This window comes from Bidens hawaiensis, unplaced genomic scaffold (assembly GCF_021521415.1).
Source record: "Bidens hawaiensis isolate Kalapana, Puna unplaced genomic scaffold, B.hawaiensis_p1.1 tig00018482_1, whole genome shotgun sequence".
NCBI classification, from domain to species: Eukaryota; Viridiplantae; Streptophyta; class Magnoliopsida; order Asterales; family Asteraceae; genus Bidens; species Bidens hawaiensis.
In genome coordinates, this window is record NW_027492790.1 from 370,705 (window position 1) to 394,281 (window position 23,577).

A 23,577-nucleotide genomic window follows, 5' to 3' on the forward strand; every position below is an offset into this window, starting at 1 on the left:
TGATTTTAAAGTCTTTAAACAAATTACAACATTAAAATAAATATAACCTAAAAAAATCGGGATGGTCAGGTTCGAACCCGCGACCATCCGAACTCAACCCACGCACCAAACCAACTGAGATACCAAGCTAATTAAGTTTTAAACAGAAACTAATTATTATATGTAGGTGCAACCAAAACCCCTACATTGCTATAAACCATAGAAAATTCAATCCATTAATCCGATATGTTTTGGTTTAATTAAGCTTAGGGTAAACGTAGAGCAGAACACGACGAGCAAAACCATGTATTTACTTACCTTTAACGATGCTTAAACGATGGCCAATTGATAAGAACAGTAGCCGTCGCTGGGGGTTTAAGAACGGGCATAATCGAACATAATCACTCTAATTATTGCTAATGGTTATGACGGCGAGGGTAAGAGAAGTATGTTTGCAAGTTTAATTGGGTATTACGAAGGATTTCTTGTATATTAAGTCCAAAATTGTCGTCGGTTCGTTAATAAGGAAAAACATATCAAAATTTTGATTAAATTAACATAATTAGATTGTTGATGAGGTTAGTATTACGCGTCTAAACGATCTAAACAAAACAATTCCCAAAATACAACGAAGATTTAGGTTCAAGAAATGTATATGGGTCACGGCATTGGGTCAAATACGGGTTCGGGTCACAGGTTCTGGATTTTGTTCATAATATATTAATGTTTAATCAAACTTTTGCAATTTGGTCCCTACACACTTTATGGATGGAAGCAATATTAATTAAAACTATGCGTTAGGGTGGAAAATGTATATCAATCAAAGTCACATTTGACAATATAATAAATATAATAGTAATAAAATATTATTATTAACTAAATAAAGGCGATGTTTGTCGATTAAAATTACCGAGAATAAAACGGGTCGGGTATTAGATAATTATTAAGTAAACGAATAAAAAACCTGAGTTGTTACATAATTTATATATAAAACATAGATAAACATTAAAGTTTGTTATTACTATTATTTTTGGTTGTTATTAATTTTTATATGTATATGAATTATATATATATATATACACCCATATAGGTATTGGATCATTTCAGAAGTTTCTTTACAGTGAGAAGTGCGAGAAGTGAAAGTGTAACTCTATTAATCCTTAATTTCACTCCATTTATTATTGTGTAGGTGCGTATCTATGTGTGTAGGTATGTAGGTTTGAATGTGGCTCGGTATTTTTGTATGTGTGTAGGTAAGTTTGAATGTGTGTAGGTATGCATGTATATGTGTGTAGGTATGTTTGAATGTGTGTAGCTAAAACATAAATACAACCAACCTACATACATGTAGGTAACATCATAAGAAAGGGAGTGAAATTAGGAATTAATGGAATTACACTTTCACTTCTCGCTGTAATATCACTTCTCGCAAGATCCATCCCCCATACATATTTAAATTACATATATATATATATATATATATATATATATATATATATATATAGGATAAGGATCATGAGAGAACTTTTTTTGAAATTGAGAACCATGAGAACCATTTTTGACCACAAAAAACCCAAAAATAAAAAAAATCATAAAATAAAAAAAACACAAAAATGAAAAAAGTAAAAAAAACCAAAATTCTTATTTTAACATCCCGGTTTCATAAAAAAAACTCGGTTTAGCCAAATTATATACACATAGTATAATATATACGTATATGTACATTTACATGATTTTTTTATATACATGTGTATAATTTAAGATAAATGACACTGTACATATGTGTATATTACGTAACTAAAGATTAAATAAAATTATACATATGTGTATAATACGACGTTTTTTTATTTTTTTTATTTTTTTAGTGAAACCGGAATGAAATATAAGAATTTTGGTTTTTTTACTTTTTTAAAATTTTTGTTATTTTTTGTTTTATGATTTTTTTAAATATTTTTTTCAAATGTGTTTTTAGTGGTCTAAAATGGTTTTCAAAGTTCTCAATTTGCAAAGGGTTCTCTTAGGATCCTTACCCTATATATATATAGAAAAGAGTTCAAATAAAAAGCAAGTGTTTTGTGAGAAGTGTGAGAAGAGCTTTAAAATAAAACAAACCACCTAAATATAACACTATATAATGTAAATATGAAACAATACAATTATTTAGAAACTGCCAATCTCAACCACTAGATCATAGATCCAAGGGCCTAGATCTATTCTTATTCTTCTCACAAAAATATTGTTTTTTACATTAACCCTACCATATATATATATATATATATAGGAGGGTTATCCTAAAAATAAGTAGTTTCCTAGGAAGACTAAAAATAAATCATAGCCGTTGGATCATGTTAATCAATAGTTGAGATTTAAAATCACCAATAACCGACATAGTTTCCTAGAATTGTTCTTTCATTATCATTTGTAATGCCAAATGTCAAAAATTTTTTGGTTCTTATCATTTCTAGGAAACTCTTTATTCTTATTTGAACCATTATATATATATATATATATATATATATATATATATATATATATGTAAATATATATTTAAATTATTTATGATGTCATCCGGTTCAAACACCGGTCCGCACTCTTGAGTCGGTCCGACCTTAAGGCGTCCGGGTCGACGTTCGGGCCGAGTCTGAAAACATTGCCGTCAACATTATATCACATTAACTTTTAACCGACATTAACTTTTACCGACAGATTACCAATAGTTATCTTTTCTCACGGATTAGCGACGGTTATTTATGTATCTATATATTTCTTAAATGTGATCTTTTATAAGATATGGTCAAATTTCAAACAACCTATATATTATTCCAGGAACTATTAGAAGATTACATTTTTGTGACAGAATGTAAAAGCTGATTTAAGATTTAAATGGTTAATAATATTTTAACGATTGATTACCTATTTTCATGTTTCAAAATGTTTTGAAATTGGTCTCAGTGTCTCACAACAACAACATACATATAAGAAAATTATAAATAAAAATACTCATGTACATGTACACTCCAAAAAACCGGCAGTTCTTTCGGTTACCGGGGATGCACTTCGGTTATTGATGATTCGTTGACAGAACTAACTATGGGAATCAGTACGAGCCATATACAACATGTCGTTTCGAGTCGAGCTAAAATAATGTTTATTCATTTTTTAAGAAATACATTGAAACAGAAGGCAAGCGGGCAACAAGCAGCACCGCTGCGCCCTTTGAGAGTGTTAAGATAAACACGGTTAGTGTGTTAATGTTTACCAGAAACATAAACCGACTAATGTATTTGAGGGTGTTAAGATCGATAAATAAAAAAAACACCCTAAATTGAAGAATTTTATGAAAGCACACGTGCAAGGACTGAGGTTAATTACTCACAAAGTGTAAAAGATCCTCGCCGTCATCCTGTCGAAAAAAGCTAGAGTTTCTTCGTCCACTAATAATCTCAAGTAGTATGACACCGAAGCTAAATACATCATATTTCCCTGAAAAATGTCCATGCATAACATACTCAGACGACATATATCCACTATAAGCAAGTTATGTGTCACAATTAGAGGTTAAATTCTCGATAAAACAAATTAAGGTTTATATCAAACAATACTATATAATAATGTTTGACATAATTCTTTATTTTTAAAAGTTCTATAATCATACTCATCATATATGAACAAGTTCAAAAATAACTCAAAAAGTGGGGAACTAAGAAACTCTTGATCATTTTACATGTAATACTCTTTATTTTATATGTAAAAATACTAATATATATATATATATAGGAGGGTTATCCTAAAAATAAGTAGTTTCCTAGAAAGACTAGGAATAAATCATAGTAATTGGATCATGTTAATCAATGGTTGAGATTTAAAATTACAAAAAACCGTCATAGTTTCCTACAATTACTCTTTCACCATTATAACCGACATAGTATCCTACAATTGTTCTTTCACCATAGGTTTTAATGCCAAATGTCAAAATTCTGTTGGTTCTTACCATTCCTAGGAAACAACTTCTTTTTATTTGAATCCTTTTCTATATATATATATATATATATATATATATATATATATATATATATATATATATATATATAATAATGGTTCAAATCAGAATAAGAAGTTTTCTAAGAATGGTAAGGACCAACAAATTTTTGACATTTGGCATTACAAATTATGGTGAAAGAACAATTCTAAGAAACTATGTCGGTTATAATGGTGAAAGAGTAATTGTAGAAAACTATGACGGTTTTTGTAATTTTAAATCTCAACCATTGATTGATATGATCCAATGGCTATGATGTATTCCTAGTCTTCTTAGGAAACTACTTATTTTTAGGATAACCCTCCCCTATATATATATATATATATATATATATGAATGATATAATTCATTCTAATATTTTTTTTTAATGATAAGAAAAACTTACAGAGTTCCAGCAACTTTGTTTGTGTTTCCTAGAGTTTGATCCACCCCAAAAGTCCTAGCCAGTCCTCAATTTTTGCATTCATTTCATGATCTAGTAAAATATTACTAGCTTTAAGATCACGATGGATGATTGGTAACCGTGAATCTTCATGCAGATAAAGCAATCCTCTAGTGATCCCTCCTATGATTTTCCATCTTGTTGCCCAATCCAAATGCCCATGTTTAATAGAGTCTGCATTGGGCAGTCAAACCACATTTTAGAGGTGATAAATGGCACAAAAGTCTTAACAAAAATTATGCATAGTGTATACGGGACTAACCGAACAAAAAGTAGTCTAGACTCTTGTTTGGGACAAATTCGTAAATGAGTATCTTCTCTTTTGATTCATGGCAAAAACCTAAAAGTCTTACAAGGTTTCGGTGTTGACACTAAAACGACCTCGTTTACAAATTCTTTTACTCCTTGGGAAGATGTTTTTGATAATCTCTTCACCGCAACTTCTTGTCCATTTGCAAGTACACCCTGTGGATTAATAGTAGCATCTTCTTCAAATCTTACCAACAAATTAGGTTTAATTAAACTAGGACCAGCCATTAAAATGGTGTTGAAGCTTAACCATCTCTATGTATATTACTGTGTACCTTGTAGACAAGACCAAACCCACCTCTCCCGATTTTGTTCTTCTGAGAAAAGTAGTTTTTTGCAACTTCAATCGTGTTGCAAAGATTTGGTCGATGCGGTCTCCACTCCAACTAAACAATTACACCGAATGCACAACTTTGAGAGTTAATTTTGAAAACATGCAATGTTTTGTTATTGTCATCGCAAGAACAATTGTAATTAACATTTAACAATAACAACTCAAATAAATTATTTCAAAGAGTAAATTGATCATATAGTGTAATTTTACAGATAAAAAGAACTTACCAATGCCATTATCTAAAGTTTGTGTCTGATTTGCAAGTATTGGTGGTTTCTGTCCTTAACTCTCGGTCCTTTCGCCACGCTTTTGTAAGGAGCCAGATACCGATTCCAATCAACCCCACTGAGCCACATACCACGGAAACGACCACATAAATCGTTCTTGGAGCGTTTCTCTTTTTGCCTAATTTGGGAGCATCTGTTAAGATTCGATCTCACTTCAGAACACATACCATTTGTCACGGATGTACCAGAAAGACAGGACAGGGGGTTTTATTAAACTTTTAATGCAAAAGAGAATTGAAATCAAACAACAAAATTGTTAAATAATATTCACCACATTTTATTCTTAAAATACCAAAATTAGGATAGTTATGGTGAAACGTGTGAGTTCCATTCGGTACCAGAGAATGTACTTCGCTATAGCAGACCAGCAGCGCATAGTTCCTTAGCCATTACCGATCTTCAATTCCATCTTTAAATATTATGTTATAATGTGTTATGCCATATTGCCAAAAGTGCTTGGCACATGCCTAGACTTAATTGAGTTTTTAAATGGGGTTAGTGTAACGCACTAAATTAACTAAGGCGAAAATCCAAACAAAGGATAGTAAGTGAAAGTAATTTTCGTAAAGTAACCATTCAATAGGAAATTCGGATCAAACATGCTACTGGTGAGATGCATAGTACCTAGAGTTGGCTGCTCCTGAGCGTCGAATGTTGGCTCCAGAGCATCGAAAGATACATTTGAGTACCTGGTAATGCAATTAGGAAAAAACATTGCTGCTATAATTTGGCCGCTAAAATGTTTTTTAAGGTTAGTAACTGTACCGTTCAAACACTTATTGCACTGTCGTTAAATCAGGTGTACATTGCATCATCACGTAGATAGTCAAGGAATGCGACGCCAATGTCACGTTTCCTGCCGCCATTTTCTGAAGCCAGCCTTCTTCGGCAGCTTGTGCCTGTAACGTAGGTGTTAACTTGTTCAAAGCATTATTGAACTCGATGACGACGTTGGGAACTTTATATTCGCTGGCTTTACCGCCAAAATGCACCTCATCAAAGACTTGGACAACTTTATGTTCCGCGCCATACAACTCGGGTACCACACCACCCCCTACTTCGAGTTAGGGCATCGCGGTACAAGATAGGAGATCGATTTATTCACACAGGACTCGCAAGCTTTAGGTGCGAAATTTCCAAAGCAAAACGCGAGGGCTTTAACTGATGTACCAACGTTCTCTGAATGGTAGAAACCGCCGTGTTTTTCGACGTTTCCCATAAGTGAATAGAGTGCGTTTTTTCGGTGTGCGGAGGTGTTGAAGCTGTTAGCCTGTTGGTAGCAGGTGCTCATATCTACTTCTTCATTTATGGCGAGATTAACGGTGATTGTTTGAAGAAGAAACAGGATTAATGCAATTATGGATCTCATCTTCATTTTGTCAAAATTAAATGTATCGGCCTTTTATTACTCATAGATCTGGAGAGCACATATAGTCAAGTGTTTATTAATATTTTTATAGCCATCTTTCTCACGTTCTTTCTTATTAATTCTAAACAAATGCTTAAGAAATTAATTAGTGAAGGTCCAGCTGCCGCGCATTACACACATATGTGAAAATGGCGCAACTTGTTGAATTTTATACAGGGATATTGGTTTTTAATACTTCTAACTTTCTCTCATTGGTAGATAACACTCTTAACTTTTGATTTATCATCCATCACTCCCAACTTTCACCCTATTTTCCTGTACCACTCCTCGTCTAAATGAACACTAACCTCATTAATGTTTTGGACTAAAAATGTCATTCAAATTAGTTGAGGGGGTAAAACAAAAATTTTATTTTTAACACACAACCTCCATTTCCGGTGACCTCGTTTTCCGGCGACCTCTTTTTTTCCGGAGAATTTGAGTTTTCTGACTATCTCGTATTTCAGAAAATGGAGATGGTCCAGAGGTGTAAAAAGGTGATGTAGATCATGAAGATTGTGCACCGGTGGAGATATGATGAAGATGGTGCTCGCCGGAAAACCTGCAACTCGATTTTTCGGCACGCAGGCGATCCCGGAAGGTGGCTGGGTGAGACACTAGTGGTGGCGGGGGGCGGGGGTGCGGTTTTGGGGCGGTGGGCGGTGAAATGATGGATATGGTGTTCGCCGGAAACTGGCAACTCGCCGGAAAACTCAAATTCATATGTGAAGCTAGGTGAAATGATGGATATGGTGTTCTCTGGAAAATAAAGAGGTCGCCGGAAAAACGAGGTCACCGGAAATGGAGGTTGTGTGTTAAAAATAAAATTTCTGTTTTACCCCCTCAACTAATTTGAATGACATTTTTAGTCCAAAACATTAACGAGGTTAGTGTTCATTTAGACGGGGAGTGGTACAGGAAAATATGGTGAAAGTTGGGAGTGGTGGGTGACAAATCAAAAGTTGGGAGTGTTATCTACCAATGAAGGAAAGTTGGGAGTATTAAAAACCAATATCCCTTTATATATCCTTACATTTAGGGATGAGATCGGAACCGTACCGGTACCGACCGGTCTCGGTCCTGAAAATCCTGGTCCCGAAAACTGTGAATTTTGTACCGGTACCGGGATTGAAGGTAAAAATTCGGGAAATACCGGACCCGTCCCATACCGGTACCGAAACTTAAAACTTTGGTACCGATTCGGTACTGATGATATCGAATCGTACCGATTTCGGTACCGATACCAGTTCGATACCGATACCAACCGATACCAGTACTGATTTTGCTCATCCCTACTTAGATTCCTTACAATTATATAATATATTGCTAATTTAGAGAAAAGTTGGGCAAATTATTCATACAATAAAAAATGTAACTAGTTTTTAGTCCTTCTTTTATAAAGGTTGTTTTACATGTCGTTTCTAATATCATGGATATTTATTTTTTTATTTTTGTTTAATTTACACTTGTTATATTATGTTCCATTTTATAGATGGAGATATTGAATGAATTATTTAAGTGTATTCATTTATATTCGCTTATGTTTTCGTTCGTTTACGTTTATTCATTTATTTTCGTTTACCTTGTTCAATTGTGTTCGTTTGTGTTTATTCATTTATTTTCGTTTACCTTTGTTCAATTATATTCGTTTGCTTTCATTTATGTTCATGAACTATTCATTTAGATTTTAATAACCAAACACGAATGCCATGCATTTCAACATTGTAATGATACACACAGAATAGATACTAAACTTTTGTATCATGTTAATGATGTACAATCTCTTTTGTTTTAACTCATGAAAATGAAACAATAAATGAACTCACATTATTGAAATGTGAGGAATTGTAATTTGATTAAATGACGAAAATACACTTAAAAGAGTAATCACCTTGGCAAAATGAGAATAAGACATGCCTAATAAACTAATATTTGATATCTTTTCTCTAATTAAACCATTCCTATCAAAAGTCAATGCCACTATAGAGAGAAAAGTTTTTAAAATTATTCATTTTACATAACATCAAGTTGAGGGATAAACAAGACTTACATGTTCTAAGAATTTGTCGGTTGCAGAATTACTACTTTGGCGGATACCTTATATAAGATCAAGACATTAAACTCATAAGTAAATAGCATTTATTGTTTTTGCTCATTTAGTTAAACGATGAAGATGAACACAGTATGTTCATTCGTTTACGTTTATTTATGTTTGTTAGTTTACATTTGTTAAGTGCATAGAGGATACAAAAAACAGCATAATCTAAGATGCATATGAAAGTGCTTAAATACGAACTGGCCCTGAAGAAGTCGAAGATCAGTCCCAAATCAAAAGGACTCGTGAACAAAAATCATTCACCATTCCCAAACAAAATTTGCAGACAAATGTCACCAGTATACACTTCATTCATCATCCTCTTTTCACAACTAAGGAATTGATGAATTTAGGATAGTGTTTACCTTCTTCTCATGTGGAAGTAATTGGGGAATTCAAATTCTACATAAGGAACATGGAGAAGGGGGAACATAGAAGAGAAGGTTAGTGTTTCACACTTTCACGATCGATTATTTAGAAGAAGACGGGGTTGGTGTAGGGCTAATATTCTATATTATTATTAAAACACCACTTTACTTTATTTCATATCTTTGGCATAAAAGTTTTATCATAGTAGTTTTCAAAATCATTTATCATATTATCTTACACTTCATTTCTATCCACATAACTATGGTCACTTCAAGATCACATTAGCACCATGCGATTGTCTTTTCACTCGCAAGGTAAAATAGATAAAACGCCGTTCTAATGTTTCAATTAGATTACTAGTAAATTGTGCATTTTTTTTCTTGGGCCACTAAACCTTCAAATAAAGTCATCATTAGAATATTTATGTCAAGAGTGAAATGGAGTAGAAGATGCGGGCGTTGGGATTTCCAATAAACATTATTATATTAGAATATTAAAAAACATGTTAATAAAATAAGAAATAAAAAACTTAAAATCCACATCGACGGTCCACATCAACATATAAAAAATGTTTACGTGATTAAAACAAAAAAGAATAATATTAAAAAACATATTAAAATTTATAATTTAAAAACATGAAATGTGAGTGATCTAATTGTTATACTTTTAAAATTTGATTACCATTCACCAAATATACCCTTTAATATAAGAATACAGCTACAATTTATTGTTTTGTACAATGATGCAACAAGAAAAAATAAAGGATCATTTTGAACGTAAGGCTGTCATAAGCCCCCTCTAAAGTAAAAATAATAATAATAATAATAATAATAATAATAATAATAATAAAATCCCACTTAATTATTTTAAGCTAGTAAGCTCGTATTTCGATTATTTGTATTCTTTCTTGATGAACCGTGATATCATCTTTGTTTTGTGCGTGATTATAAGTAATTAGTTTTCTATTGCTATCTAGACAAAGATGAACATTGTCGTTGTTGCTTACTTTCCATGATTTTAACGTAATTGTATGATTGTTTGCTATTGTGAAGATTTATTTTACATGTTTATTTTATGTGTAAGACTGTAGGTATTGAATTATTATATGATTATTGATTTAGATCATGTGTTATCTTAATTGCATGATTTTCTATCGTGTTGGTTAGGATTAGATGTTAGATTGAGTACTTGGCGTTCTTGATTGTTTTGTGGTAGACGTATTATTGGATTCTTATCCTTAATATGTACTCATGTTAAGTAACATGTGTTTACGCTGCACTCCTCTTAAGTTATCAGGTGTTCACTTTACACTCCTTTTAAGTTAATAGGTGTTAATTATGAGCTATGTGTTTACGGTGCACTCCTCTTAAGTTATCAGGTGTTTACTTTACACTCATTTTAAGTTAATAGGTGTTAATTATGAGCTCCTCTTAAATTAACAGGTCTTTATCATGCACTCCTTTTAAGTTAGCATGTGTTTACTTTGCACTCTTAAGTTAACATGTATTACTTTACCTAGATAACATGTTATTCATGTCAAATATCTAGGATTGAACACTAAATAAGGTTTAGTGATATAAATAAAACAAAACTTTTTACACTAATAACTGGTTAGAAAAATACTAAAACTTGATTAATATTTTATTGAGTAATCCCTTATATAAATTTAACTACTTTGTATAATGAATTCAATCAAAACCTATACATTTAAACATCCTTTGTAGGCTAGAAACTCATGTTTAACTTTGCTAGTTATCTATAATGTGTATATATATATATATATATATAAACGAAAACATAAAAATCCTACGTGTCGTGATGTGGTCGCTCCCCCTTTTTCTGGAGTCACCATATTTGCTTACTTTTTAAATTGAGGCTTCTCATGCATTTAACCCGAATTCACGGGAATGGGTCTTATCAAACCCAAATATTTCTTAAATGAGTTATAACATCTCATTAAATTAAAAACTAATCTCACCAAATATTTGAAACAAAAATCATATAAAGTAGAAATATACTAAAATTTAATATCTGATTTATTTAAAAAATGATATATGTTATTTATAATTAAAAAACAATTTTATAGTAAAAAAAATAAACGGGTCTTGGGCCCCATCAAACTTATATAGCTTTAAAACCGGGTTATAACATCTCATTTATTTGTGAAACAATTTAATATCATACCATAAGTATATTATTAACTTTTATACAATAAAAATTCAAAAAATTGATAATATTAATAACAAATAATATAAAATGACCCACATAATACAGGGAATAAAAACTAGTAAATTTATATATTACAAAGAAATTAAAGATGAAGTTATAAAAAAACAGGAAAACCAAGCATAGATAACCGCAAACAAAAATAAAAAACAACACATTTCATAAAAAAAAATTTAATTTTTTTATACAAACAAACTTTTTTCAACTAAAACCCATGATCTTGCATTTGTAAATTAGTAAATATATGAAACTATCATCTTATATTTAAAGAATTAAACACCATATCACTATACCAGGTTATGACTAACGACCAAATCAACTTCACTATTACAAACTTACAATATTCAACACGCAAATGTCAAGTCAAAGTCAAAGTCAAAATAATCAATATACATTACACAAATGTCAAAGTCAAAATCAATGGACCACATCCTCTCCCTACAAGAATCAATATACATTTATACAAACACCCAATTGTTGTTGAATTTGAATCTTCAAACTGGAAGCCATGGTAATTACAACAATCCCCAAATCCATATTATTCCTATGTTTCAACCTCTTAACCTTATTCCCACAATCTCAATCTCGATATCTAGACACTCTTTGCAACAACAGCAACTACACAGCAAACAGCACCTATGAAACCAATCTCAATTCCGCCGTATCATCACTCGCCGCTTCGGCCACCACCAACGGCTTCTTCAACCGTTCCGTGGGTCAATCACCCGACACGGTCAACGCACTCGTCTTATGCCGAGGTGATGTCGTGTCGGAAACCTGTCGCCAATGTATCAATGACTCTCTAGGCATGGCTAAATTGTATTGCCCGTACCGGATGAGCGCGACGGTTTGGTACGACGATTGCATGCTACGATTTTCCGACGAGAGGATTTTAGGAAATGTGGACACAAATGGGAGAATAATTTGGATTGTTAATAATTTACCCAACGCTGAAGAATTGTATCGGTCGATGAGACCGTTGATGGATAGGTTAAAGACAGAAGCTGCGGGAGGAGATTCGATTAGGAAATTTGCCTCTGGCGAGACGCAGGGGCCGGGATTTATGACGATTTATGGGCTTATGCAGTGTACGCCAGAGTTATCAGAGGATGAATGTTATAATTGCTTGGAGACTGCCACTAACCAGATTTCAAATCTGGCTAGTTTAGATGTACGGATTCTGTATCCTAGCTGCATTGTTAGGTACTCGAATGCGCGTTTCTTTAAAGCTACTGTGGTTCTTTCACCGCCGCCCATGGAAGCTTTGCCACCGCCGCCTGCGGTGGTACTCTCACCGCAGCCTATAGGTATTTAAGTTTATTGCCGACGGTTAAAACTGTTACAAAAACGTAATTTGCGACGGTCACAAAGTATACGCGACAAACTTAAATTGAGTTTTTACTTTGTTGCAAAATCGTCGCTGATACGAACTCTTTAAATAAAAATAAAACCACAAGAATTTAAAAAAAATAATAGAAAAGAGAAAACTAAGTTTGTAAAGTCGTTTGGTGAACCGTCGATGATTTAATATGTGATAGATCGGTGATTAAGCTCCTGGCGATTGGCACAAACTGTTTTCCGACAACCTAATTTCACATGAAATTTTACCGAGACAAACTTTAAGCGACGAATTACGACAGTTGGTAACTTTTCAGACGGATTAGCGACAAGTATTTTTGTTAATATAATCTATAATTTGGTTGTAAATGCATATGTCATCCGTCAGTATAAATCATTACTAACCGACACGAACTTTACCAATAATTTAATATCACCTTAAATTGACACGAACTTTTACCGACAGATTACCAATTGTTAATTTTTTTCCCTACGGATTAACAACGGATAGTTTGTATTTATAAAGCTTTATTAATGTAATCTTTTTTAAGATATAGTCAGCTTTCATATAAACAAAATGTTAATCTAGGAACTATATAGTTGCAAATATATTTCTTTGTTATTTATGTTTTTATTTTCCGATAAAATTTGCAGGCAAGAACGGTAACAAGACAATTGTAATTGTTGTCGTCACTACAACCGTTGGTTTTTTTGTATCGGCATTGATATTCTTATGTGTTTTCATAAGAAAAAGAAAGATGGAAAGATCATCGGGAGTAAATTCAGGTTTGTACGGTTTTCAATTTTAACTTATAGTGACGGTTTTCAGTTTTCCAGTATTTGCTACGATTATTGTAGTTCATGAGCACGAAGATACCGACGAAATTAGCATGGCTAAATCTTTGCAATATAGCTTTGGTGTCCTTAAGGCAGCAACAGATAACTTCTCGGAAAGCAATAAGCTTGGAGACGGTGGATTTGGAGTTGTTTATAAGGTACACAATAACTTTAAATATTTATTTTGTTTTTAACCGGCTACTGGTTTTATCTGGTTGATATTTTAAAGTGTTTTAACAACATAACTATTGTTAAACCTATCAGGGAAAGTTGGAAAACGGAAAAGAGATAGCAGTGAAAAGGTTGTCAAGGGAGTCAGGGCAAGGGGAACAAGAATTCAAAAACGAGGTTTTGCTACTTGCGAAACTAAAACATCGGAATCTGGTCCGGCTCCTAGGGTTTAGCTTCCAAGGATCCGAACGGCTTTTGATGTACGAGTTTGTACAGAATGCAAGTTTAGACAAGTTTATATTCCGTAAGTTAAATCTTCTTAATATGCAAGAGATTTTTTTTTGGAAATGCATTTTTGATCATTAATTGGTACTTTAGATCCACTAAAGCGAATGACACTTAATTGGGAAAGGCGTTTAAAAATAATCACGGGTATTGCAAAGGGGCTTTTGTATTTACACGAGGATTCACGTATAAAGATAATTCATCGAGATCTGAAAGCTAGTAACATTCTGTTGGATGCTGAAATGACTCCTAAAATTGCGGATTTTGGTACCGCACGGTTGTTCACGCCTGAAGAATCTCAAGCCAACACTTTTCGGATTGTCGGAACCTAGTAAGTCTCCCTTCAAAAATTTGTCAATTTCCCGTCACTTTAAGAGGGCATCACCAAACATTTGGTCTCAAAGAATTCCATTTTTGATCAAGATGTTTTCTTGTTATGGCATGCAAACTTGTTGCTAAAAGGGAAAAACAGTTGCTAAAAAAGGAAAGAATATGATATATATTAAAAATTATAATCATGAAAGTTTATTGAGTTATGTATTTAACACTTTTCTTATATACCAGTGGATATATGGCCCCAGAGTATGCATTGCATGGACAATTCTCAGTTAAATCAGACATCTATAGCTTCGGTATACTAATACTTGAAATCATGACTGGTTGCAACAATCACAGTTTCCAAAACGGAGTAGTGATCGAGGATCTTCTTAGCCGTGTAAGTATTTATATTTAACTACGCATAATTTTACACGAATAACAATAATTGGCTAGAAAAATTGCTAAAGAAAAACACATAGCGATACGGGTGCCACTAAATAGTTTTTTTGTTGTTAACTATTGATTTAGAATATATCTCAAAACTGTGATATGAACATCACATAGCTTATTTGTGTAATCCTTTCTATTTTTCAGGCATGGAAATGTTGGAGAGATGGAACAACTACAAGTCTAATTGATTCGACATTAAAAGACGGTTCAAGTCCCATACGTGACATGATCCGATGTATCCACATTGGCCTGTTATGTGTTCAAGAAGAAGCTTCTGACAGGCCAACCATGGCTTCAGTCGTTCTCATGCTTGCTAGCTCCTCAATAACCCTAGCAGTCCCATCAGAGCCTGCTTTTCTCATGCATACACACAATCTGAATCCACTATTAATTAGTGATTATACTACAACAATGACTGATTCGATCCAACAATCTTAAACGTAAATTTTTGATAATTTTGTTGAGGATCCCTTGCAGGTAGATAAAAAATTTGTTACATTTTCTATGATATAATATTTTCTTTCGGATTGAACTTATATATTTATTTATATTATATTTATTGTTTAAAACTATAAAAATACTAAACCATAAATTCCAACCAACATCATATATAAGGTTTGGTTTGACCTAGTAAAGAGTGGCAACTCAAAATGTATACTTTTGAACCGTATTTTGTCCTCGACAAGTTATATCTTAATCAAGAATATGTCAATATTCAACTTTCGAATATCAAATTAATATCTACATAATTCGTATTTATATTCCTTTTCTCTCTTTGTAATTCCTCCCTTATATAATGGGTTTAGATTTTATATATTTTGAGGGTCAAATTATTATATGAAATGGAACAAAAATAAAAATGGAACTAAAAGAAAAGTTATAAAAAATTATTAAAAAAATCATAACTCAATTTTTAATTAAAAAACGAAAAAAAGTAAAAACACGAAAATGTTTCCATCATTTTCTCGTTTCTAAAAAAAATGGTGAGTGAAAAAGATCATTGTATCTTTTTGTTTATTATTGAATTTTGTGTTTATTTTATATTGATTGTGTCTTTATTCCTTTGTATTGTGTTATATTACTCAAAATTATGTTATATTTTGTCGGCATTGTGTCATATTTTGCGATCTGTTATGTATTTTTTTTAGTTATAATTGTGTCTTTTGTTCATTTTCATCATTGTGTCTTTGATCTCGGTATTGTGTCTTTTCGTCAATTATTATTATTATTATTATTGTTGTTGTTGTTGCTGTTGTTGTTGTTGTTGTTTTAACGGGAATGACGACGAAAACATTTTTTTTTTATATATTTTGAGTTATGATTTTTTTGTTATTTTTTTAATTTATTTTAAAGGGTTTTTTGTATGGTCACAAATCCTTCTCACACTTCTCATTTTTGTGTCTCTTTTTGTTTTAACTTTACCCTATATAATTTGAATCGTCAATAATATTAATATCATAATATATTGTCAGAGCCTAAATTAAAAACCCAAAATATATTTTTAAGAGGATTCCGTCGTTACCCTCTTTTCTTTCTTGGTTTCGATCAATGATGGCAAACAAAAAGGCCAACGTCTGCGAGTCAAGTGATTCAACTAACACAAACCCATTACACCTGGCGTACTCCACAACAAATATCCAAACAAAGATCCGTGTATTAGATTGAACAAGGTTTCGTTCTCATCCTGGATGAAGCTCTTCAGGCTTCACGCAAAAGGTTACAAGGTATTAGAATTTGATTCACTAGTCCTGTGCGGATCTATAGTACCTTGTCCGACACGTTGCTGGTCTGAGTCCTAGAAAACGATACAACCACTTGTGAGGTGTGGACTAAACTTGAAGTTGTTTTTCTAAACATTAATCGGTCACGTGCAACCACCCTAGAACAAGAATTCTCTAATCTCCTACGTATTAGTCAATATTTATAGTTACAATTTATTATGGAATATATTTTGTATAGTGTTTATCTCTTTAGAAGATTGTGATAGGATTCTATTTTCATTATTTTGTACATCTCTATTTAAACTCTTATTGTGGAAATCAATAAAGAGGGAATTTACGATTCTTAACAAACTATTATGGTATCACAGCCAAGTTTTTCTCTCTTCCCTTGACCTAGCAGCCTCCAACTCTCCCTCACCATCCCTTTTCCGACGATCGACAATACCCACCACCACAATCCCGCATCATGACTGATCCAAAGACCGATTCCGCATCCTCCTCTGTCTCCGATTCTAAGGCTACGGCTTTACATCCCGCATACTCGATGACCAACATAAACTCCAAGATCCGTACCCTCGACGGATCTACACTTACCTACTCACAATGGACCAAACTTTTCACCCTTCATGCTATTGCTGCTTATAATGTCCTCGACCATATCGATGGAACTGAAACCCCTGCTGACGATAATCCAGATCATGGTTCTCGGAAGGAAATTGATGTGTTGGTTCTCCAATGGATTTACAGCACGCTCTCTAAGGAATACATAGATCGGGTTCTTGAGCTTCAAACTACCGCTCGGGATGTTTGGCTCAAGTTGGAAAATATTTTTCTCAACAACAAAAGTGCACGAGCATGAACATTAAATCAACAATTTTCCAACCTCACCCTTAACTCGTGCTCATCTCTTGCCGACTACTGCCAGAAGCTTAAGGAAATCACAAGTCAGTTAGGCGATGTTGGCCAACCGGTTCTCGAACCACGATTTTTTACACAGTTGGTTCAAGGTTTTCCACTGGAATACGCGGTGGCGGGTTAACTTGCACCAAGGTGGGATAATGCATGCACCATGATTCATCATGAGGAGATGAAGATCAAAAACCAAACCCACGTGGGTAACTCTTCCACCGTGTTGGCGGCAACTACCGAATCACCGGACGCGCGGGGGCAATCTTTTTCAACTCAAAACCGGGGCGGCCGTGGTGGCCGTGGATATCAAGGCAGAGGTGGTCGTGGTGGCCGTGGTCAGCGTGGTCGGGGTGGCCGTAATTATCAACAGTATTGGTCACAAAATTGGCAACCAAATTGGAGTGTACCTCCTTCTCCTTATCCGGCTCAACCCAACTCCCCATACCCAACCCAAAATCAACAAGGCAGATACAATGCGTCTCAAATACCACATCAAAATACTTATCCGACACACCCCAGGCCTATTACACTAATTATCAACCAACATATAATCCCGTGCCCACTGCTCCGGCCCATGTACCACAATCTGGACCGCATCCTTTTGCTGGGTACTCCGATTACTCACTCTCGGACTTGGCTCAAACTATGCAACAAGTTAATTTAAACCAACAAGATCTTTGGCACATGGACTCCGGAGCATCCACTCATCTCACATCGTACCCAGGTAAAATTTCCACTTACTCGTCATCTTTTCCTGTTAAGTCTATTTTTGTTGGTAATGGAAACGCAATACCAATACAAGGATCCGGCCACACAACCTACACCGTCCCCAACCGGACCTATCGTTTAAACAATATCCTTTATGCCCCACACATTATTAAAAATTTACTTTCTGTCCGTAAATTTAATATTGATAACCAAACTTCCATTGAATTTGATCCTTATGGTTTTACTGTGAAGGATTACAAGACTGGGGCTCACCTCTCCCGCCACGATAGCTCGGGGGACCTTTACCCGTTTACTCAACTGGAGAATCCATCAGCCTTTGTTGCCACCACCACGGACCAATGGCATCGCTGGCTCGGTCATCCCGGCGACACTATCTTGAATTTATTGCGTTCTCGTTTTTCTATTTATTGTAATAAACCTACGGGTTCAACATTTTGCAATTCTTGTCAATTGTCTAAACATACTCGGTTTCCTTTTTATGATTCTTTATCTATTACTTATTCACCTTTTGATATCATTCATTGTGACTTGTGGACATCACCTGTTCTAAGTAAATCCGGTTACAAATATTATATGGTTCTTATTGATAACTTTACACACTTTGTTTGGGTATACCCACTGAAATATAAGTCCGATACATTCCCCCCACCTTTTCTTAATTTCATTGTTTCGTCTCTACTCAATTTAACCTTAAAATTAAAGCATTCCAATGTGACCTAGGGGGAGAATTCGATAATAATGAGTTCAAATCTTTTTACGAACAACATGGCTTTGTCTTTCGTTTTTCGTGTCCTCAAACATCCCAACAAAATGGCCGATCTGAGCATATGATCGGACGATTAAATGACATCGTCCGAACCCTACTCACTCAGGCCAATCTCCCTGCTTCGTTTTGGGTAGAGGCTCTTCACACTGCCACCTATCTCCATAACATCTTACCTACCAAACGGCTTTTCCATTCAACACCCCATTTTGCCCTTTACCTTCGACACCCAACATACGATCACTTGCGTATTTTCGGTTGCGCGTGTTATCCCAACATTGCCTCCACCCAACCACATAAACTTCACAACCGTTCCATTCGGTGTGTGTTTCTCTGATATCCGACAGAATTCCGCGAATACCGATGTTTTAATCCTGCCACGGGTAAGGTCATTGTCTCTCGTCATGTGACCTTCGATGAACTTACCTTTCCCTTTCGTGATCAATCCACGACTTACTCATACACCTTTCTCGATGACCTACCCGCATCGTTTCCGCATAACCCATTTACCTATAGATGTCCACCCACTCAACCTACACCCACTATTGAATCACCCTCGGTTCAGCATCCCTCACCCCCACCCGTAGACCCACATCAAACTCCTCACAGCCCACCCTCTACCCATTCCCAACCGGCCCAGGCCCAACAACCCCATTCCGCAATACCCCTGATTGAGTCCAAACCTTCCCAACCCTTTCCTAGTTCTTTCTTGCCCACATCTAATCAATCCACCAACCAAATTACACAGCATTCTCCCAGTGCTCCTATCGCCACTCACCCTATGATCACTAGAGCTCGCGCCAGAGTTACTAAACCGGTCATACGTCTAAACCTACACACCACTACTAAACCTACCATCTCACCCATCCCAAAAACATACGCCATTGCCCGGTCGGATCCTAATTGGCGTGGCGCCATGGAAGACGAATTTACGGCTATACAAAAAAATGACTCGTGGGAATTGGTGCCACGACCGCATGATCACCCAGTTATTCGGTGTATGTGGCTTTTTCGCCATAAATATCACGCCGATGGTACATTAGACCGGTACAAAGCCCGACTCGTTGTTAATGGTAAATCTCAAACAGTGGGGGCCGATTGTGATGAAACCTTTAGTCCGGTAGTTAAACCGGCTACGATTCGTACCGTACTAAGCTTAGTTGTTTCCCGTAAATGGCCTATACATCAGCTTGATGTAAAGAATGCATTTTTACATGGTGATTTACAAGAGACTGTTTACATGCACCAACCACCGGGATTTGTGAATCCGAATGCCCCGACTCATGTATGTCGGTTGAAACGGTCATTATACGGTTTAAAACAAGTGCCTCGGGCATGGTATAACAGGTTCTCTTCATATATTGTTGCACATGGGTTTCGAAGTAGTGTGTGTGATAACTCGTTATTTGTCTACTCTCACGGGGGTAAGCTAGCTTATTTATTGCTTTACGTGGATGATATTATTCTCACGACTTCTGATCTGGGATTACTTCGTACAATTATTAACACACTTTCCCGGGAATTTGCTATGAGTGATATGGGTGTTCTTCATCATTTCTTGGGTGTTAATGTTACTCGAGACGACACAGGTGGCTTGTTTCTATCACAAGCCACATATGCGAGGGATATTATTGATCGAGCAGGCCTGACGGGGTGAAAGTCGTGTGCCACTCCCGTCGATACCGCAGCCAAACTAAGTGCAATGGATGGTGATGTTTCACTAGACGGCTCGGATTACAGGGCTCTGGCGGGTGCTTTACAATATCTCACTTTTACCAGGCCCGATATTACTTATGCCGTTCAGCAGGTGTGTCTCTTCATGCATGCTCCCCGTGACAAACATTTGCTATTTATGAAAAGAATTATTCGTTATATTAGTGGAACTATTGAGTATGGGATTCGGATATCACCATCTCAAATTGGAGACTTGAAGGCCTATTCGGATGCTGACTGGGGAGGTTGTCCGGATTCCCGACGATCCACCTCAGGTTATTGTGTGTTTCTTGGCGATAATTTGATTTCTTGGTCTTCTAAACGGCAGCCTACTATCTCTCGATCTAGCGCAGAGGCTGAATATAGAGGGGTGGCCAACGCCGTTTCTGAAACTACTTGGTTACGCAATCTACTTGTTGAACTACATGCGCCGTTATCTAAAGCTACTATTGTTTACTCTGATAATGTTTCAGCTGTCTATTTATCACAGAATCCAATTCAGCATCAACGGACGAAACATGTTGAGATTGATATACATTTTGTACGGGAAAAGGTCCGTCTTGGGCATGTCAGAGTTCTCCATGTCCCGTCTGCTTTTCAGTACGCCGATATCTTTACGAAAGGTCTATCACGTCAGCTCTTCGAGTCATTTCGTGACAGTTTAAGCTTTCGTCGAACCACAGCTTAAGCTGAGGGGGAGTATTAGTCAATATTTTTAGTTACAATTTATTATGGAATACATTTTGTATAGTGTTTATCTCTTTAGGAGATTGTGATAAGATTCTCATCATCATCGTACTCAGTATATCCCACCAATAGCAATGCTATGGTAAGGTCTGAGGAGGGTAAGATGTAGACAGCCTTACCTCTATCCCATAGGGATAGAGAGGCTGCTTCCGGTGAGACCCCCGGCTCGATAGTAGTTTTGCATCAAGCCTTGGACATAAGGCACATAGCACTCAATCATCAGGGACACCGGCTGATTGGTGCATGTGCCCTTGTCTTTCGGCTATCAACGCCACCACATGATGCCTGATTAACCTTCCGCCACCTTTAACGTTATTTTCACGAGATTGGTAAATAACGTCAAAATTAGTGCAATTTTACTTTTGCCCACCCGAGGGTTCACACATATATACTTTATATGCGCGCACCGCAAGCAGGGCGTATTGTGATAAGATTCTATTTTCATTATTTTGTACATCTCTATTTAAACTCTTATTGTGGAAATCAATAAAGAGGGAATTTATGATTCTTAACAAACTATTACTACGTACTATGTGTGTGCACTTCCATGGATGACTACTGCCAAAAGCTTAAAGATCTTGCCGATCAACTAGGAGACTTTGACCGCCTAGCTAGTAAACAAACCAAGACTTGCCATTCAATGTCTGAATCTAGGGTTGAGAGATGCATCTGTGTTGTAGCCTTTAGGTCCGGTGTTCGGATGCTAGAAGAGGGAGTTGAGTAGATCTTATGGACGACTAATCAGAGAAGAGGAGTACATCAACTAATGAGTACGTTTGCTCCATGTGGTTTGCGTCAGCCGATTACTAAATCTGAAACTTCTAAATTATTTTTTTAACAATTTACACTATGATTATGTTCACGATTTATGATGTTAAATTACGATTATCTAATATTCAACATATTTAGTTAACCAGGTTTTGAATTTGGCCTCATATTTTGATGTGTTAACACTAATTTTAGTTTGTGTAGAAAGGGGCATTCTTATTTCTCCTTTATCTCCGAACATAAAATTGCATTGAAAATCACTACACCTTTTTCTCTATGTTTCAATTAAATAATATTTTTTTTATATATTTATATATCACATTGTCTCTATCATCGACTCACAATCACTTTAAAAAAAATATTTAAAAATTATAGCGAGTGAATAGGAACTTTTCAAAAATACAAAAATTCACTATATTTTCCCTCTTCTCCACCCACAAACATTATAAAAACCTCATTCACATACTATGGGGGGATAGGATGAGAATGCTCTAAGTTCGTTAAAGTAGAAACTGAATACAAATTGAAGAAACACTAACCGGACCCACGACAGATTACTGGTAACCTGGGGGTTGGGTAGCTGTTTCCCACGAGGGGTTAGACCCTTGGAAGATGGTTCTTCTGATAACCTGCAAAACAGACACCGTGAGCTCGTCACTGAGAAGGGGGGGGGTTCCTCCTTGTGACCACCCTCCGGCGTGAGAATCAGACTAGATTGCTATTTAAATATAAAAGTATATTAAGAGATTGCTAGAGCAGATATCAGGTATAATATGATGATAATGTAGTAAGATATGTTGTGTCCAGATGATCATACCATTTGGGGTATTTATAGCCGAAGGTAGGTTTCCAAGGAGGTATGGCCGGCTGCAACAGTGTTCCTGTTCATCAACAGTAGCCTACGCACGTGCCCTGCTGGTGGTTGGTGGGTAGGCAGCGGCTGATAGTGACCAGGCCTGCTGTATACTGTTCCCTTTCCACCAACTGCCGGCTACGCACGTGGTATGACAGTAGTTGGTGAGTAGGCAGCGGCTAATAGTGATACAGTACAGGAGCATGCTGCTCGCCATACTGTATCAGTGAGCTGTCGTATCTCTGATCAGATCTTTCGCCCATACCTCGTCAGGTACAGTAAAAGGTCCTTCAGTATAGACTGGCTTATTTGGGCGGGAGTATTCCCCCTCCCGCCTCTGTGCGGGATTGCTCCCGGCTTTGCTCATTCCTTCAGGTGACACTGAATGATCGAGAGCTAAGTACCTAGTGCGTGTAGCCATGCTGCGCGGGTGGCCTTTCCTCATGGCTTGTATCCGAGGCTGCGGGAACAGGCGGAGTCCTTCACC

The 23,577-nt window shown here is 35.7% G+C and overlaps 1 protein-coding gene and 2 pseudogenes across 2 annotated transcripts in view; 1 reads left to right on the forward strand and 2 right to left on the reverse strand.

Annotated features, from left to right (window-relative positions):
• The window catches only part of LOC143556131 (heat shock 70 kDa protein 8 pseudogene), an 83,410-nt pseudogene that overhangs the window by 44,587 nt on the left and 15,246 nt on the right, over positions 1–23,577 (reverse strand). The gene's annotated exons all lie outside the window — the stretch shown is intronic.
• LOC143556137 (putative cysteine-rich receptor-like protein kinase 12) lies at positions 3,344–6,765 on the reverse strand (annotated as a pseudogene).
• LOC143556138 (cysteine-rich receptor-like protein kinase 15) lies at positions 11,994–18,625 on the forward strand. Its single transcript, XM_077045550.1, has 9 exons — positions 11,994–12,795; positions 13,481–13,612; positions 13,685–13,821; positions 13,928–14,138; positions 14,213–14,450; positions 14,684–14,834; positions 15,032–15,255; positions 17,864–17,920; positions 18,478–18,625. The coding sequence occupies exons 1-9, from the start codon at positions 11,997–11,999 to the stop codon at positions 18,623–18,625; spliced, it is 2,097 nt and encodes a 698-aa protein (XP_076901665.1). The 5' UTR covers positions 11,994–11,996.

Bases quoted from the DNA above. Each gene is read 5' to 3' on its own strand.
- LOC143556138 (XM_077045550.1), top strand. From the start codon at position 11,997: ATGGTAATTACAACAATCCCCAAATCCATATTATTCCTATGTTTCAAC. The intron at 14,139-14,212 runs GTAAGTTAAATC...TTGGTACTTTAG, and splicing joins TTTAGACAAGTTTATATTCC to ATCCACTAAAGCGAATGACA. The intron at 14,835-15,031 runs GTAAGTATTTAT...TCTATTTTTCAG, and splicing joins TCGAGGATCTTCTTAGCCGT to GCATGGAAATGTTGGAGAGA.